The sequence below is a fragment of the Schistocerca cancellata genome, chromosome 8 (genome assembly GCF_023864275.1).
Source record: "Schistocerca cancellata isolate TAMUIC-IGC-003103 chromosome 8, iqSchCanc2.1, whole genome shotgun sequence".
Lineage (NCBI taxonomy): Eukaryota > Metazoa > Arthropoda > Insecta > Orthoptera > Acrididae > Schistocerca > Schistocerca cancellata.
The window spans coordinates 246,169,788-246,188,885 of record NC_064633.1 but is presented as its reverse complement, the minus strand read 5'-3'; the positions used below and the strand labels follow the sequence as shown (position 1 = coordinate 246,188,885).

The window sequence follows — 19,098 nt, the reverse complement described above, 5'->3', positions numbered from 1 at the left end:
CCTAGGGGTCCCAGACGTGTTACTCCTATTTACTTCTTGAGAGAAATGTAATCAGTGATGAGTTTTGAGTAATATGGAACCTTTTGTTGCCATTTTAAAACCTGTTTCTCTTGCTCAAACACAGCAGGGTTTACAAATATTCATCTCATTAGCATTCTAACACAATTGAAACAGTGATAGAATCATGAAACAGTGTACTATTAAACTAGCAACTGAGGACAAGACAGGTCAACAGAGTATGAAGAAGCCAATTCTTGGGACAAAGATAAACATGTAATTTCTTCACTTACATTGGTGCAGAACCCATAGGCATTTTCATTTCACCAAAGCTCGATGGTCTGAACAGTTACATTAATTCACTGAAAAAGTCTGTATTTGCTTGAATATCATGGGAGATAAGAAAGATTTGCATATTAATCATATGGCCAAATACCTTCCTCTTTTCAAGATATAATTTGCCAAAATCTTGTTTCGACATCTCAGACTGTTAACAAGATACGAGATATGTTATGAATAAATCATTCTGGCATTTTTGCTGGTGCACACAATCACAACAGAGTGCTTTACATAAAATCCTTCTTCTCACGATTGGAGATAGAGATATCCTTCCGAGTTTAAGGACTATTTTAATATGTTAGCTACACTTCAGGCACAGCAATGTATGACCTAACATTTGCCACCTGCAAATCCACAGTAACACCTGTTTTTCAGTGCAACCTTTTTGAATTTCTTGCATTAGTTTACGTAATCTTGAAATGTTATTGATTAACAACACCATAGGTTGTTCATCATGGAGCTGATGAATGAAGCTATGAGATTCTGAAGAATCATCTTTTTTATCTTTTTTCACCAAACATTGCCTTTAAAATCATTTGAGAAAGATTGCAGACTGGTGGCTTGTGTGCCTATCCACAGTCAAGTGAGCCAGCTAGCTTCTGTACCGGGTCTTGCACCATGTGAGAGCTTGGGCAAGTAAGCTAGTCTCCCTGCAAGCCAATAGTCAAACATGGCACCTAGCAAACTTAGGTCAAACCTTACTATATGCAAGAAGGGCTTAAGCTTATTAGAAAAGCATACAACAGACACTGATATACATAAAGACTCAAATAAAAGAGAAATTATACGGTTTTCTGAATTTATGTAAAATTTTAATGTTACAGTCAACTTTTGAATATACACAGATACTTTTTCTCTATAAAATTATAAAAATATCTGTAGAGTCAAGGGATCTTTTAAAATGCTTAGGGAAGCACATTAGAAGTACATCACAGTTTGAAGTTATTATGTACATTAAAAATAATTTTGAGAAATATATACAGAAGATATAATATTTTTAAAACGAGGCACAACATTCTTGGAGGATGATAAAGGAGTTACTACAGTTCCACCCACTATGTTACATTGCTGAAGTCAACTGCTCTGGGAGCATGTGTACAGCGCACCAGTCTTCTATGCCATGCATCTGGAGAAGATAAGAATCCATCTTCATGTCTATGGGTTGGCGTCAGAGTACCCGGAGTCTGCAGCTTCTTTAGGTGCCGTGTGAATGCAGGACTGGCCCACCTGTATTTTCGTTAATTAAGTATAAGTAGCAACAATAAGGCTAGTGTTTTAAAAGAAACAAAACATTTAATAAAGTCAATAGCTTTGTTTAACTTACAGTTCCCTCTCTTTTTCTGGATGAAGTAGGATAGCATGTCGCCACCTGTAAATATTAGGATACTTCTGTTGTAATATATCAACTCCTGCCAGAGCATGAAGGACATCCAAATCCACTTTTCCAGGAGTGTTACTGGAACAATGAAAATGCACTAAGTTGAGGAAAAGAGTTATTTCTGTGTCTATAAATGGCTGACTACAGATCAAAATGATAAATGCAGTTAGTGTTAACTTATTTTAATTAAAATGATATTATCCTGACAGACAGCCTATTCAGTTCAGAAAGAATCAAACTACAGGAACACAATTAGCATCTCTCTCTCTCTCTCTCTCTCTCTCTCTCTCTCTCTCTCTCTCCCCCCCCCCCCCCCCCCCCGTGTGTGTGTGTGTGTGTGTGTGTGTGTGTGTGTGTGTGTGTGTGTGTGTCTTCTCTATTGGCTCAAAAACCAGACACCTGACTAAAGTGTTGTTATTCCTTAAGCAATGGGCAAGATTACAAAGGGCATAGTGGTGGAAATGCGATTCAAGTAAGGATAGGTCACAACAGAATCACTCAAACACTGTCTTTGGTAATGACAATGCAAATTTGCTACACACTAGAAAGGAATAGTAATCTATGAGTATGTGACTGCAAAGAGTGGGAAAACTCAGTACTTATTTTATAAAAATCAAGATGCTATAAGCATTACAGAATCCCAGACTCTTCTGAGATCGGGATTATGACTGATGAACACATCTTATGTATATATATATATATAACTGACCTAAGTGTTTAATGTAAAAACTGTAAGGATATTCCAGCTGATTTATCATCAAAATAGATTAACCACCCACACTCATTTTGCTTTTTCTTCACTTTGCCAGTCCCTATTCTGCTTTTCTGTGTGATGTGTTAAGGAATATATGACTGATATATACTACTAAGGAAGATTTGCAGCAACCAATCATCATTTAAGCCCTCAAATTTATTTTATTATTTACTGATGTTTTTTCACCCCCAACTACAGGAGGTACACATTTAAATTTATACTAAATAAAGTAAATTGGAGCCCTAATCTCTGCACACAATATTCCTACCATCATCTTTCATATAAATATGGAATTATATACATTTCTTGCTGCATATGACTGAGCTGCTCTTTACTGATGATGGAATCAATTTTATTCACAACACAGCTATGAGGAAGACTCAAAATGAAAATGTAGATCTCACATCTGCTAGCGAAGAATTTCATTTTCTTTATCTCATGACTTAATTTATGGAAAAATTCATGTGAATATTGCTTTGAGGACAGAGTACACATTTAGTTAAGTGCAACATTAACTTAAACTCAAGCCTGTAACTACATTATATAAAAAGTGATTTTGTGAAAAAGTGGTTCCAAATATGTTAAGTTTATAGAACACCTGAATAAATGAATTACTCTATGAGAATCAAGTTGGAAGTTATAAGGCACAAGAAAACTTTTAATATACATGGGCATGCTGAGAAGTTAAGCCTCCTAATTTATGTGAAAGCTCTAAAAGCTTTTTAAATGCAACAAACATTACTAAAATTCTACATATTTTTTCTTCATATATACATATTTGTAGCCCTCTGGTGCTAGAGGGCTTCGAATCATAGTGTGTAACATTGCAATGTGTAAAGTAAATATGTTGGTCTGTGAGAAAGTGTGCTGTAATTGAGTTTTGAATTCAGAGAGTTTGTCCACCCATGGACCACCCTCTCCTTTAGCGTGGGCAATGCCAGACCATACACAAGCACTGTGAGATTTGCAACAATTCGATGCCTTGGGTTCATTCTCATTGATCATCCTCCATACAGTATCAACTTGGCCCCATCCAAGCCTCATCTGTTTCAAAAAACTTAAAGAACACCTTGGAGGACTTCACTTTGATAATGATGGAGTGATGCAAGCAGAGGCTCTATCAACAAAGTCAAACACTCTACAGTACAGTATCAATGAACAGGTATCTCATTGGAAGAAATGTGTTGATCGCAAGGGTGACTATGTTGACAAATAAATATGTAGATATGAGGAATAAAGATGTAGAATGTTAATAATGTTTGTGTTATTTAAAAAGCTTCAAGAGTTTTCCAAAAAAAAAAAAAAAAAACTGGAAGCGTTATTTTTCAGCATGTCCTCGTGTAGCTTAACTCGTTCCACATTCCTGAGTGAGCCAAGCTAGAATCTTAAATCATGAAAGAAAAGAGGGAGGAAAAAAGGATAATGATTCAGCCATTAACCCTGTTCAATTAATGAATGAGTTAAAATTATATTAGTTGCTACAACAACATCAACAGGATTATTTGTGTATCTGTTTGTCTTAACAACTGACAGTTCGATTAGCAACTAAATCTTTCTTTTTTTCATTTTCAACATTTTGCTTGCAGGGAACCAGCAACTTTACTAAAATACTTAAAGAATTTAGTAAAGATTCTGTTAACAGTTGCAATATTCATATTAATTGCGAATAACTTCAAACCTTACAGGTTTATTTTCCAGCCTGGCTTACTGAGGCTGCACTCACAGTGCCTGAGCTTAATAATAAACATCAAAGTGACAACATACGCTTTATAAAAGATTGCAGAATGAACGCCACAATCCACAGGTCTCTCTAACCAAGCTGGCTTTTTAAGAGGCATGTGTTGGTTGTGAATTCATTCTGCAATCATTTGTAAAGTATGTGTTGCCACTTTGAAGTTTATTATTAAGATCAGGCACTGCCAGCATGGCGTCAGTAGGTCAGGCTTGAAAATTAACCTGTAAGGTTTGAAACTTAGTCCCCCATCGAACGCCTCCCAAGGTGGCAGATAGGGGAAAGCTCTCCAGATATGGAGGGTACCGGGGAAATAAAATACCTGGGATGACCAAAACTAACACAGGCAGAAGAGGCTCAACAAGCTGCGATGAAGTCAATTCTCCTATGGGAAGAGCATCCCAAAATCAAGACTTCTGGTCCTCCAAGTTGGTGGTTGTGCAGAGTCTACCAACCTGCTCATGTAAAAATGCTGACCAGTCGGGATACTCAACGCATGTCTTAGAAACAGGACAGAATATACTGGAACAAAAGTTGGCAAAGCTACAAGGATTTTTCTTTTGGTTCTTAGAATAACAGAAGCCTATACCGCCCTGGAAGTGCCCAAATACTAATAAATGAACTATAGAAATACAGGGTACAACTAGCAGCTCTCCAAGAAGTAAGATGGCAAGGAACTGGCTCACTGAAAATAGAAGACATGACTCTAATTTATGGGGAATTCAAACATGTCAACAATCGAATATCATACATCACGGTTCAGACTCAGCGATTAGATATTCCTTTTCTAAATGCACATGCACCCACAGAAGATAAGGATAACGATATGAAGGAAGAATTCTATAGACAATTGGACCACACATACAACTCAATAAGTAGACGTAATGTAAATGTAGTGCAAAGAGATTTTAACGTCAATGTAGGAAAGTAGGAAATGTACAAACCAACCATTGGTAATTTCAGCTTACACAATAAAAGTTAGGATAATGAGGTTCGACTTATAAACTTTGCAATAACAAATGATCTCACACTAAACTAAAAACTCTAAACTGAACTCCCCCTGCTTAGGCCACGAAGGCCCAAAGGTACCGACTGGCCACTGTGTCATCCTCAGGCCACAGGCGTTGCTGGATGCGGATATGGAGAAGCATGTGGTCAGCACAACGCTCTCGCAGCCGTATGTCAGTTTCCGAGACTGGAGCCGCTACTTCTCAATCAAGTAGCTCCTCAGTTTGCCTCACAAGGGCTGAGTGCACCCCGCTTCCCAACAGCACTCGGCAGACAGGATGGTCACCCGTCCAAGTGCTAGCCCAGCCCAACAGCGCTTAACTTCAGTGATCTGACGGGAACTGGTGTTACCAATGCGGCAAGGCCGTTGGCGATCTCACACTAAGCAACACAAAATTTCAACACAAACACATTCACTTAGGGACATGGATATCAACAGATGGAGAAGTAGTGAATCAGACCATGTGGCTATCAAAAAAAGATTCCAGAACAGTACTAAGGATATTAGAACCTTTGGGACGCCGACTGTGGCACAGACCATATGTTAATTATATCAAAAATGAAAATAAAATTAAAAATAAAAATAAATGGAAGAAATGAAGAAAAATAAATGGAGACAGAGTGGAAATTACTAGATATAACTCAGGAAATCTGGCTGAAAATCTAAAAGAAAACTTTACCAAAGAAATGGAAAGCAACCTAACAAAAACTAGACTGTCCAACAGGGAACAACAAGATGTTGAAAGCAGATGGAGACACCTGAAAGAACAGTATTTAACAAAAAGTGCCAAGAAAAAGTTCTGGAGAAAAGAAATGCAAGAAAAGTGTGGATTACAGAAATGAACAACATGACACTGGAGGAAAGATCTTACAAAATCCATCAGGAAACACAACAAACCCTAAGACAAGAGAAAAGGGAATACTACAACAATATGATAAAAGAAGCAAAGGATGATTTCAAGCACCACAGAGCAAGGCAGATGAAACAAAGTATTAAAAAATCTTTGGGTGAATTTGCTGAAAGAGAACACTTTATAAAGGATCAGCATGGGAAAATACTGACCAACAAGAGTGATATACAAAAAAGGTGGAAGACATACTTTTCACGATCACTCAACTGCAATGATCCACATTCTTACTTTAAATTTGAAGAACCTGATACAATCGATGTACAAGTTACCATCCTATCAGTAAATGAAATGCAACAAGCCATAAAGAAATTAAAGAATAACAGGGCTTGTGGTGAAGACCAGATATACGCTGAGTTATTAAAGAATGGAGGACTACAACTGGAAATAGAACTACAAACAATTTGGAAGACAGAAACCATACCTGCAGACTGGTAAACTGCAATTATATGCCCCATATTTACAAAGACTGATCCCCTTGTGTGCAACAACTACAGAGGAAATGCTTTACTGGATGTTACTTATAAAATCCTATCGACGTGCCTATTAAACAGACTGATCCCAATTACTGAAGAATTAATTGGTGATCACCAATGTGGTTTTTTTCACTCTAAGATAGATAAATGAAAAGCCATGGGAATTCAATGTAGATGTACGTATATTATTTGTAATTTCAGAAAAGGCCTACAATAGCATACACTGACAGGTGCTTCTAAATATAATGAGGGAATCTGAAATACCATCAAAGCTAATCAGATTAATTAAAATGCGCACCAAAGAAACTTTATGTTGTATCAAGACACCTGTAGAAGAAACAGAAAATTTTTAGGTGTTCACTGGACTGAGACAACTTGGAGATGCTATTTCACCTATTTTATTTAACTTCGTCTTAGAGAAGATTGATAGAGAATTTAGTAAAACTAATCCACAAGGGATCGAAATGCAGGAGATGAACATTACTAGACTTGCCTTTGCAGATGATGTAGCATTGTAAGTAGTTTCAAAACAGAATTAATCAAAATGATGCAAAATTATTACAAAATTGCTGAGAAAGCAGGATTACAGGTTAATGAAGAAAAGACAAAATATCTGGTCATAAGTAAGAAAAACCAACATGATGCACCTTTGGTTGTAGATGGATTCACTTTAAAAACAGTTGACCGCTTCAAGTACTTAGGGAGTCTGTTTAATAACAATAATGGAATGGATATAGAAGTAGATGCCAGTCTAGCAACAGCAAGCAAAACACTCTTCAGTTTTAGCAAAATCTTACAGAAAAGATCACTTAGTACTAACTTTTATCACTCGACCATTATACCAATAACATTATATGGATGTGAAGCATTAATGTTTACAAAGAAAGATGAAGAAAAACAGTTAATATTTGAAAGAAAAATACTAAGAAAAATTTCTGGTCCATTATATGGTAAAGGTAACATGGATTGGAGGATAAGAAAAAATGAAGACTTGAGACAGCTTACAAACACGTAACATTGTAGATGCGCTGAAGAAGGGAAGGTTGTATTGGGTGGGGCCATTTAGCAAGAATGCATTCGGAAGGACAATAGATGGAACAAGAAGAAGAGGAACACCCAGAAGTAGGTGGAGAGATAACATCCGGGAGGACACAACTAGGATGAACACGAACACTGAATGGACAAACAGTGCACAGATCAGAAGGAAAGGGAAGAGTCTTATAGAGCAGGCATATGGCTGATAAGGCCTTTGCAACTTGTAAATAAATAATAAAGGCTTGAAATTAGTCACTTAATATAAATATTGCACATGTTGACAGAACTGTTAATAAATGCTTTAAGAAATTAAACCTTTCATTTCTTGTAATGCTTGAGCATTGAATTCATTCCACTGTTATGAGTTTACTCTTTTAACAGTTATTACATTATAATGTCACAGGAAAAACCGAGAAATTTGTAATTGTAGAAAGTGAGACATGTCAGTTCTCATTTTATGAAAAAAATATCTGAATGAATCCTGAAATTATCCTGGGCTCAACCTACAGTAACCAAATGACCCCACACCCTCCACCCAACAGTTTCTGCCCCCTTATCCTACCATATCCTCCTTTTTCATATTCCCTCAACCTCTTTGTGTGCAGCCTTCTGCCAATGTACCCACCCATCCTTTCCCTTCCCTGCTCCTCTTCTTTTCCTCTCCCTGTTCCCCCCACACTCTCCCTCCCGATGCTGCGCCAGCCTTGAGTCCTGCCAGAAAACACTCTTTTTTCCCCTCACCTGTACCCCACTATTCCTCCCTCTTCCCTGCACCCTCCGCATTGCTATTTACATAACAGTCACATTCCAGGCAGGTGGTAGTTGTCACATGTGTGAGGTGCGCTTGCTCTTGTGTGTGTGCGCGCGAGCATTCTTTGCTGAAAAAGGCTTTGGTCAAAAGCTGTTATGTGTAACAGACTTCTCAACCTGGAGTTTTCAGCCTGGAGTTTCCACAGTTTGATTTTGCCTAACAGCTTTTTCCAACCCACAATTCTGTGTTATTTTCCTCTGGTACCACCTCTAAAGGTTGGTTGGTTTGGGGAAGGAGACCAGACAGGGAGGAGGAGGATATTAGTGCTTAACGTCCCGTCGACAACGAGGTCATGAGAGACGGAGCGCAAGCTCGGGTGAGGGAAGGATGGGGAAGGAAATCGGCCGTGCCCTTTCAAAGGAACCACCCCGGCATTTGCCTGAAGCGATTTAGGGAAATCACGGAAAACCTAAATCAGGATGGCCGGAGACGGGATTGAACCGTCGTCCTCCCGAATGCGAGTCCAGTGTGCTAACCACTGCGCCACCTCGCTCGGTGAGACCAGACAGCGTGGTCATCGGTCTCATCGGATTAGGGAAGGATGTCGGCCGTGCCCTTTCAGAGGAACCATCCCGGCATTTGCCTGGAGCGATTTAGGGAAATCACGCAAAACCTAAATCAGGATGGCTGGACGCGGGATTGAACCGTCGTCCTCCCGAATGCGAGTCCAGTGTCTAACCACTGCGCCACCCCGCTCGGTCCACCTCTAAAGCAGTACTCTTCTCAGTATATGTTCTTTCTCTTCTTTCATATGTTTTTTCATCACCCTCCAAACTGCACACGTTCTGACTTCGAGCCCCAATGTATCAATGATATTGTCCGCACACAACACAATATCTGAACATGTTTCTGCATATCTGTGCATGTTTCTGCATGTATGTACGTGTTTTTATGCACCTTTTTCCGTTATCCAGCGCCCATCAAAACCACCCAGTCTTCATTTGACCATTTCCTACAAAATTTCCCATTTCCCCAACACTGTGCCACAATGGACACTTGAACCAACTTTTTTTCTGGATTCCACACCTCCTTTCATAATGACCTCCACATTTTCAGATTCTACCAGTCCCAGCCCCTTAGAAACATGGTACTGCAAAAACATTTCCATGGCACAGGCATCCCTGAACCATTTCTGCTCCCTCCGCTAGATACTGCTACTGTGCAATCCTTACTACACACATAACATCTCTGAAATTGAATCCTTTGTTGCCCGGCAGCTGGAAGAGACCACCTCCGTAAGTTATCCAACCTGCTGACATCGTACTGCCATCTTGGTGCACTACTATCCAAGCCCTGTCCTACCGACAGCATTCCTCCTCCTCCTCATCATCAAACCCTCACAGCAACCAGACTCCGTCTGGCGGACTTTTTCAACTTGTAAAATCCCCCAAAACTACCTACAAACATTCCAAATACAGAGACCAAAGAATCCCAGAACACTGTTGTCAACCTTTCCACCAAAATCCTCAGCCCCACAAAGTTTCAGCCCTATCCAAAGGCTTCACCTTTAGCCTTACACTCAAATTTAATCTTGTTGGCGTTGTCAAAGACCTACTCTCCTCCTCTTCATCCCTGCAATGGAAATACTTCTTCACCACCACTCCCTCTAACCAAAGCCAACCTCACACAAACATATAAAAAAAAAAAGTAGTTTTCCATCACCTTAGTTCCCAGAACTCCTGAAGAAAGACAGACGTTGACTGCGGATATTGTATCCCACACACAGTCCCTTTGACTGTTCAGAGATGTCACTAAACCTGCCCAAATATGTAGTCACCCATGTATGAGAAGCGCTTATTAGACAGAGGGGGTCCTACAGCTGATGAGTTCCAGTCATTCCACCATGAAGGAGGTACATGTCTTGTGTTGTCTGTAGTTCAATTATGCCTAGACGGCCAATACAGCAGTTTGATCAAATCCACATTGTTACTTTGTGCCAGGAAGGGCTCTCAACAAGGGAAGTGTCTAGGCATCTCAGAGTGAACCAAAGCGATGTTGCTCGGACATGGAGGAGATACAGAGAGACAGGAACTGTCAATGACATGCCTCGCTCAGGCCGCCCAAGGGCTACTACTGCAGTGGATGACCGCTACCTATGGATTATTGCTTGGAGGAACCCTGACAGCATTGCCACAATGTTGAATAATGATTTTTGTGCAGCCACAGGATGTCGTGATACGACTCAAACTGGGCGCAATAGGCTGCATGATGCGCAACTTCATTCCCGATGTCCATGGTGAGGTCCATCTTTGCAACCACGACACCATGCAGCACGATGGGCCCAACAACATGCTGAATGGATCACTCAGGACTGGCATCACATTCTCTTCACCAATGAGTATCGCATATGCCTTTAACCAGACAATCGTCGGAGACGTGTTGGAGGCAATAGTCTCAAAGCAGATCCTGACCTAATCATCCTACCTGCGGTCGAAGACTCCACAACTGCTGTGATGAGTCACAGTGACTACCTCCGCCAATTGTCTGACTCATCGCCTATAAACTCTGCCAGAATGATCTCATCCCAGAAGCCCAACATGACCTTTAATCCCTGCTTAAAACCTTAGGCACTTCCCAGAACCTCTGCCCCAGAATCCATTTCGCTCCTCACCATTGCAACACCATGCACACCCACCTTCTACATGCCCCCAAAATCCACAAACCTCACAATCCTTGATGCCCCACTGTGGCTGGTTATTGTTTCCCCACTGAAAGAATTTTGGCTCTCATTGACTAATGCCTCTACCCAACTGAACATTATCTAGCCTTCTGTGCCAAAGACACCAACCACTTCCTTCACCAACTCTCCACCATCCCCACCACTTTACCTCCTGATTCCCTAATGGTCACTGTTGATGCCACTTCCCTGTGCATCAACATGGCTCATGTCCACTGTGTTGCCACACCTGAACACTACCTTTCCCAACATCTGAACATTACCTTTCCCAACGTCCTACAGACTCAAAACCCACTGCCTCATTCTGGATTAATCCAACATTACCCAAACGTGTAACTATTACGCCTTTGAGTGGAAGGTATACAAGCAAATCCGCAGCACAGCCACGGGCACTGCCTGGCACACTCCTATGCCAACTTGTTTGTGTGTCCTCTAGAAGGAACTTTCCTAGCTTCCCAAAATCCTAAACCCCTGGTGTCTCATTCAGGCTCATTTATGATATCTTCATTATCTGGACTCAGGGTCAAGACACACTATCCTCATTCCTTCACAACCTCAACACCTTCTCTTCCATCTGCTTCACCTTCTCTTCCATCTGCTTCACCTGGTCCCCCTCAATCCAACATGCCAACTTCCTTGGCATTGCCGTCCCCTTCTCCGATGGCTCCATCAGTACCTATGTCCACATTAAACTCACCAACCATTACCAGTACCTATATTTTGACAGCTGCCATCCCTTACACACCAAAAACTCCATCCCATAGAGTCTTGCCACCTGGTGACAGCATATCTGCAGTGACAAGAATTCCCTTTCTCAGTTGGCTGATGGTCTCACTAAGGCCTTCCCAGACAAGTACTATCCTCCAGACCTAGTGCACAAAAAGATCTCCCGGATCATTTCTCCCTCATACCCCCCATTCCTCCCACCACCCCCAACAACCAGCCACAAAGGAGTGCCCGCTTCATCACCAAGTACCATCCTGGACTGGAACAACTTAACCAAATCTTTCGCCAGGGCTTTGATTAGGTATCATTATGCCTTGAAATGAGGGACATGTTACCCAAGATCCTTCCCACCCCTCCTAAAGTGGTTTTTTGTTACCTACCCAACTCCACAACATTCTAGACCATCCTTATGTCACTCCCATCTCATTGCCACAGTCATCATAACCCTACAGAAGAACCAGGTACAACACCTGCCCAATCCATTCACCCAGCACTTACTTTCCAGTCTTCTCACAGGCTTATGTTACCCTACCAACAGCTGGGCCACCTGTGAAAATAGCCATTTCATTTTGTATACCAGCTTTGCTGTAACCATTGCACAGCTTTTTACATTGGTATGACTACCAACCAACTGTCCACCAGTACGAACGGCCACTGCCAAACTATGGAGAGAGCAAGGTAGACCATACTGTGGCACAACATGCAGCTGAAAACAACATTTTTGTCAATGGCTGTTTCTCTACCTGAGCCACCTGGGCCCTCCTCCTCCTCCTCATCCACCACCACCAACCAGATTTTCTGAACTGCACAGATGGGAGTCATCCTCAAACACATTGTCCACTCCCAAAATTATCACAGCCTCAACCTAGGGTAACTTACTGCGTCCACAACTTCCACCCAACAGTTTCTGCCCCATTGTCCTATCATCTCCTCCCTTTTCACATTCCCTCACCCTCTTTGTGTGCAGCCTTCCGCCCACATACCTGCCAGTCCTAACCCTTCCCTGCTCCTCTCCTTTTCCGCTTCCGTTTTTTCCCCTGCACCCTACATCCAGAAGCTGTCTCTGGCAGTCTCTAGTCCCTGCATGCACTGCCAGACAACACATTTCTCTCTCTCCAGCCATACCCTGCTATCCCTTCCCCTTTCCTGCCTCACTCCAGATTGCTATTCATGTGAGAATCATATTTTGATTGGAGCTGCAGGTGGAAATGGTCATGCGTGCTCGAGGTGTGCTTGCTTGTGTGAATGTGTGTGTGTGTGTTTTCTTTGCTGAAGAAGGCTATGGCCAGAAGCCAAGATGTGTGACTGTCTTTTCGTTGTGCCTGTCTGCAGCTCAGATGATCATCTTTAAGGTGAGTAGCAATTTATCCTTTTCTCAATACTGTTGATATACCTACCTGGAGTTCCCATTGTTTAATTTTTGTTTTGTACAAAATCAGTTTTATTTACAGCAATGTATAGTTTTATGATAATAGGGAGTGTAGGATTTTGTGTGAATGCATATAGCAGTGTCTTTATAAATGGCTGGATGTCAGAGTATAGGCTAACAAAGCTAGTGTTCTGAGCAGTAACATCATGCTGCTTTCCCAAATCATCTCTGAGCTCTTTCCCCAAACAAAACACCTGCGCTTTCTGCATGGTATGGCTACTGGAAATTATGATCGATCTGGCAGAAACACACAAATTGTGTGGGCATACTTCATGCAAATGCCTCTAGTTACAGTTGCCTAATAAACCTTTCTACTGTCCTGATCCATTTCGGAACAAACTTTAAAACCAAATCTTTATCATCAGGGAGATAAATATCATAACAAACCAGTTTCACAATAGGCCTACTTCCATTACTTTACCAAATATAGAAAACAATCACCATCTTTCAGTGGAAAATGCAATTTATGTGAGGCTTAGCACATTGCAATGAATTCATAAGAAATGAGTCTATAGTCTGCAGTAATCAAAGATTATTGACATTGCATATTCTATGCAGAAAACCAGCTTTCGTAAACTATTTAACCTTCCATCAAGGAACAAAACAAGATAATAACTTATTATACAAAATATACTATATCCATATCAATGTCTCATACAGGACTGAAAGAATCAGCACTGTAAACATATGCGCAAATGTTGAGTGCTGCATATGGTAAATGATCGGATTGAACTTTCTTATCTGTTTGTAACAATACACCATATCAGTCCAAAAAGTTGAGAGACTGGATTAATGAAGAATGAAGTTAAGATAGTGGTTTTATTGCTTCAGATGTTCCACAGTCTCTCCCCCCACCCCCAAAACTGAGTACAATGCACACAACATTCACACAACCTTGTGAAACTGTCAGAAAAGTCTTGAGATGTTGCTCAACTTGTACGTTACACTAAATTCAATGTTTATTATGCTGTCAAGCTGCAGCAGGCATCCATGCATCATCTTTTTTGTTCTCTGCACACATTTCTGTCTTCTGCAAAACATTCTGGGGACTGTCTTGATTGGTTGGTTGGTTGGTTTAAAGAGAGAGAAGGGACCAAACTATGAGGTCATCAGTCACTTTGTTCCTAATAAAACAACGCCGCAAGGGTGAGAATAAAATGGACAAAACATGTAACACAAAACGGAAAGAAAGGAAAAGACACAAGAATGAAGGGAAGGCATCGAATACTAAAAGGAGCAAAAGAGGACAAGAAAACAAGAGAGAGATTCTAGAAACAGAAGAGAGTAAAACATGAAAGCAGATTACAGTGGCTGGCCAACCACAAGAATAAAGAGGGAAAGCCAGCCACTCTGCAACACATTAAAACCTCCACCCTAAAAGCACTAGGGTGGAGGACACAGAGATACAAAGGACATGCGCTAAAACCTACATAGAAGTATAAAACTCACTCTCACAGATAAAACGTAAAACTAAAGCTGCAGTGGAGGCATTGTCGCACGACACCGAAAGCAGGGTGCTGTGAAAGTTAAAAGTCTACCTCAGAGTGGCTAAAAGTGGGCAGTCCACAGCGACACTGAGGTGGGTCCTTGCGACGGAGTAGGTAACCATGAGTTAGCCAAGTATGGCCAATGCGGAGTCGGCAGAGGACAACTGATATCCTGGGAGAGGTCTGCACAGAAGACTTCCACACATTCATAGTCTCCTTAATGACACACAGTTGGTTGTGCCTGCTGTTATGCCATTCCGTCTCCCAAAGCCGGAAAACCCTGCGGTGTAAGAAAGAATGCAGGTCAGCTTTGGAGATGCCTATCTCCAGAAGTGGTTTCCGCGTCGCCTGTTTGGCCAGCCTGTCGGCAAGTTCGTTGCTGCGGACTCCGACGTGTCCTGGGGTCCATACCAACACCGCGGAACGGATGGACTGTTCCAGGGCATAGATGGACTCCTGAAGGGACGCTACCAGAAGATGGCGAGGGTAGCACTAGTCAATATCTTGTAGGCTGCTCAGTGAGTCAGTACACAGGAGAAATGACTCATCAGGGCATGAGCGGATGTACTCAAGAGCACGAGATATGGCCGCCAGCTCTGCAGTGAAAACACTGCAACCAACTGGCAAGGAGTGCTGCTCAAAGTGTCCTCCATGAACATATGTGAAGCCTACGTGACCATCAGCCATTGAGCCGTCAGTGTAGACCACTTCTGAGCCCCAGAACACGTCAAGAATCGAGAGGAAGTGACAGCGGAGGTGGGGTGAATGGAGTCCTTATGGTCATGCAAAGGGTCCAGATGAAGTTGCGGCTAAAGCGTACACCATGGAGGCGTACGTGAACGGACAGTAAGTAGAGGCGGTAAAGGAAAGGACTCCAGTTTGGAGAGAAGGGACACACACAAACTGCAATCGTGAGCCCCGATCTGGGCTGCTGATGGGGGAGATGGACTGCTGTGGATGTGAAAAGGAGATGGTAATTCAGATGCTCAGGGGAACTATGAATGTGTGCTGCGTAACTGGTGAGCAGTTGCGCACGTCTGATCTGCAGTGGAGGGACACCTGCCTCCACCAGTAAGCTTGTCACCGGACTTGTCCTAAAAGCTCCTGTCGCTAATCGAACCCCACAGTGGTGCACAGGGTCAAGTAAATGCAATGTTGAAGGCGCTGCCAAACCATAAACCACACTCCCATAGTCAATTCGGGATTGGACAAGGTCTCTGTAGAGCTGCAGCAGCAGACTGCGATCTGCACCCCAACTGATGTTGCTCAAGCAACGGAGGGCACTGAGTTGCTGCCAGCACTTCTGCTTAAGCTGACGAAGATGAGGGAACCAAGTCCATCGAGCGCCAAAAACCAGTCCTAGGAATTGATATGTCTCCACTAAAGTGAGTGGATCATCATTAAGATAAAGTGTGGGTTCCGGATGAATGGCACGACACCAACAGAAATGCATGACACATGACTTTGCAGCTGAAATCTGGTAGCCGTGGGCTAGAGCCCAACACTGCGCCCTGTGGATGGCTCCTTGGATGCACTGCTCAGCAACAACAGTACTGAAGCAGCAGTACAAAATGCAGAAGCCGTCTTCATACAGAGAAGGTGAGACAGAGGGCCCGACAGCTGCTGCTAGACCGTTAATGGCCACTAAAAATAGAGGCACTCAATACAGAGCCCTGCGGGACTCCATTCTCTTGGATATGTATGGAACTATGGGAGTCACCAACTTGGACATGGAAGTTTAGGATAAAAATCGGTAGTGGTCCTTGGAGATCTCACTCATACAATATGGCAAGGATATGATGTCGCCAAGTCATGTCGTATGCTTTATGTAAGTCAAAAAAGACAGCAATCTGGTGTTACCATCTGGAAAAGGCTGTTCGGATGGCAGACTCGATGGACAAAAGATTATCAGTGGTAGAGTGACACCAGGACCCAACCCAACCACCGACATACCATACGTTCCAGCAGCTTAGAAAGAACATTGGTGAGGCTGATGGGCCGAAAGCTATCCACATCAAGCGGGTTTTTACTCGGTTTTAGCACCAGAATGATGGTGCTCTCCCGCCACTGCGATGCAAAGATGCCATCGCACCAGATCTGATTAAAGATGATGAGAAGATGTCGCTTGTAGTCAGATGAGAGATGTTTAATCATCTGGCTATGGATGCAATCAGGCCCAGGAGCTGTGTCGGGGCAATGTGCAAGGGCAATGAGGAGCTCCCACTCTGTAAATGGGGCGTTATAGGATTCACTGCAGCATGAAGTGAATGAGAGGACGTTCCCTTCCAGCCGCTGTTTGAGTGTGCGAAAGGCTGGGGGTTAATTTTCCGACGAAGAGGCTCTAGCAAAGTGCTCAGCATAGAGCTCGGCAATAGCATTTGCGTCGGTACATAACTTGCCATTTATGGTAATACCGGGGACAGTTGTTTGGGCCTGGTACCCAAAAAGACGTTTGGACTTTGCCCAGACTTGGGAAGGTGACATGTGGCTAACACTCCTTCTTCTGTTGTTTGATAAGGTAGCAAATACCGGCACGGAGCTGTTGCTGTTTAAAAGTTATGAGGTGCCTCCAGGGAAAGGGGGGGGGGGGGGGGGGTGTTTGCTCCCAAAGTAGGTGGTACAGGAGCAACAGGGAGGGAAATGTCCCAAACCATCTAGGGGGCAGGTGTAGTCTTCTGGCTCTGAAAGGCGACCTGAGTTGGCGGAGCCGATGGTTCCAGAACTGTTGTAGCAGCGGCGTAAGACAATGTCATACACACAGGATGCAGGCACTCAAATTTTCTCTGAACCTCAGTGTAGGTCAGTTTGTCCAGGGTCTTGTACTCCATGATTTTCCTTTCTTTCTGGAGAATCTTGCAGTCAGGCGAGCAAGGTGAATGGTGTTCTCCACAGCTGACACAGATGGGAGGCGGGCACATGGAGTATTGGGATGTGATGGGCGTCCGCAATCTCGGCATGTGATGCTGGAAGTACAGTGGGAAGACATATGGCCGAACTTCCAGCACTTAAAGCACTGCAAGGGGGGAGGGGGGGGGGGATGTAGGGCTTAACATCACACCAGTAGACCATCACCTTGACCTTCTCGGGCAATGTATCACCCTCAAAGGCCAAGATGAAGGCACCGGTGGCAACCTGATTATCCTTCGGACCCAGCTGAGTGTGTGGTCTCAGCTCTCAGAGACTGCAGATACGTGTGCACGTTGCGTTTATGTGAGTGTGTATGTGTATGTGTGTCTACTGCTGACAAAGGCCTTAATGGCTGAAAGCTTTTATTGTGTGAATGTTTTTATTGTGCCTATCGCGACTCAGCATTTTCACTATATGGTGAGTAGCAACTTTCCTTCTCTGGTATCGATATGAAATTTTAAAAGTTTTCCAGTATCAACTTGACATACTAGTCAGAATTTCCAACTGAAGTAAAACAACATTTACGGTTTCGCCAGACAACGGAACAGTTATTATATGTCAAAGAAAAGTAAATCGTGTGATACTCGATTACCGCTGGGATTTAGCCTTCATGATCCACGATTGTCACGAACATCAAAGGACACAGCAATATACCAACCGCTGACATAAAATCTATTATTAGCCTTGAGTAGGGAACAGCTACGCGAGCACGAAGAACTTACAGTTAAGCCGTGTTGTCGGAAGGTGTAGTCAATGTTAGAATAGCTCATGCAAATAGTTCAAGAACCTGAATGACAGATCGGTGTGTTTTCAGTGCAGGTTTAAATAATTACAAAGTTCAATAAACTCCAATATAACCTTAATGATTTGTGTCAGCTACGTCATTTAATGGAGATTTACTGTGTAATTGTGAAATTAACTATTTCTTGAGAGAAAGCAGAAGTTAAAGGTGATTTAGTGATTTTATTAACAGTGAACAGCAAGTTTACACCGAAATACAACGCTTCCTGTACATTGTCAGAAGAGTATTTTATCTCTGGAATTACGTAATATTAGTTGTTGAATTAACACTGTAGCAACACCTTAATGACGCTATATTAATTAATAAATCAACATCCTCTCACAACTATGATGTAGCATCACCTTGAGTGGTGGACTTTATAATTCAAGACATCCTATTATCCGCGTTTCAACACTCATTCGAAAACCGGGCATAACAATTACAGTTATCAAGTTCGCGTAAGCTTATTGGCCTGTTGCGAACACGCAAAGCATATTTGGTTAATTGATTCAGATAAAAGGAGTTGTTGCGGTATTGAGTGGTGTAGTCACAATGTGGGTTCAAAGTAAAGAAGACCGACAGACTTCGAACATCAGTGCTTCAATTTTAAACAAGGGCTGCTTACATATTCCGGTGTGCTGCTACATTGATAT

General features: G+C 42.3%; 1 protein-coding gene and 1 pseudogene across 1 annotated transcript in view; both read right to left on the bottom strand.

The window, feature by feature from the left end:
- Positions 1 to 1,118: 1,118 nt before the first annotated feature.
- Positions 1,119 to 19,098, bottom strand: part of LOC126094807 (ankyrin repeat and LEM domain-containing protein 2) — a gene marked incomplete in the record, with an annotated part of 116,271 nt that continues 98,291 nt past the window's right edge. The window contains 2 exon segments of the mRNA XM_049909378.1: positions 1,119 to 1,563; positions 1,661 to 1,792. Coding sequence (XP_049765335.1) covers positions 1,392 to 1,563; positions 1,661 to 1,792 — 304 coding nt within the window.
- On the bottom strand, positions 5,463 to 5,580 carry LOC126096090 (5S ribosomal RNA; annotated as a pseudogene).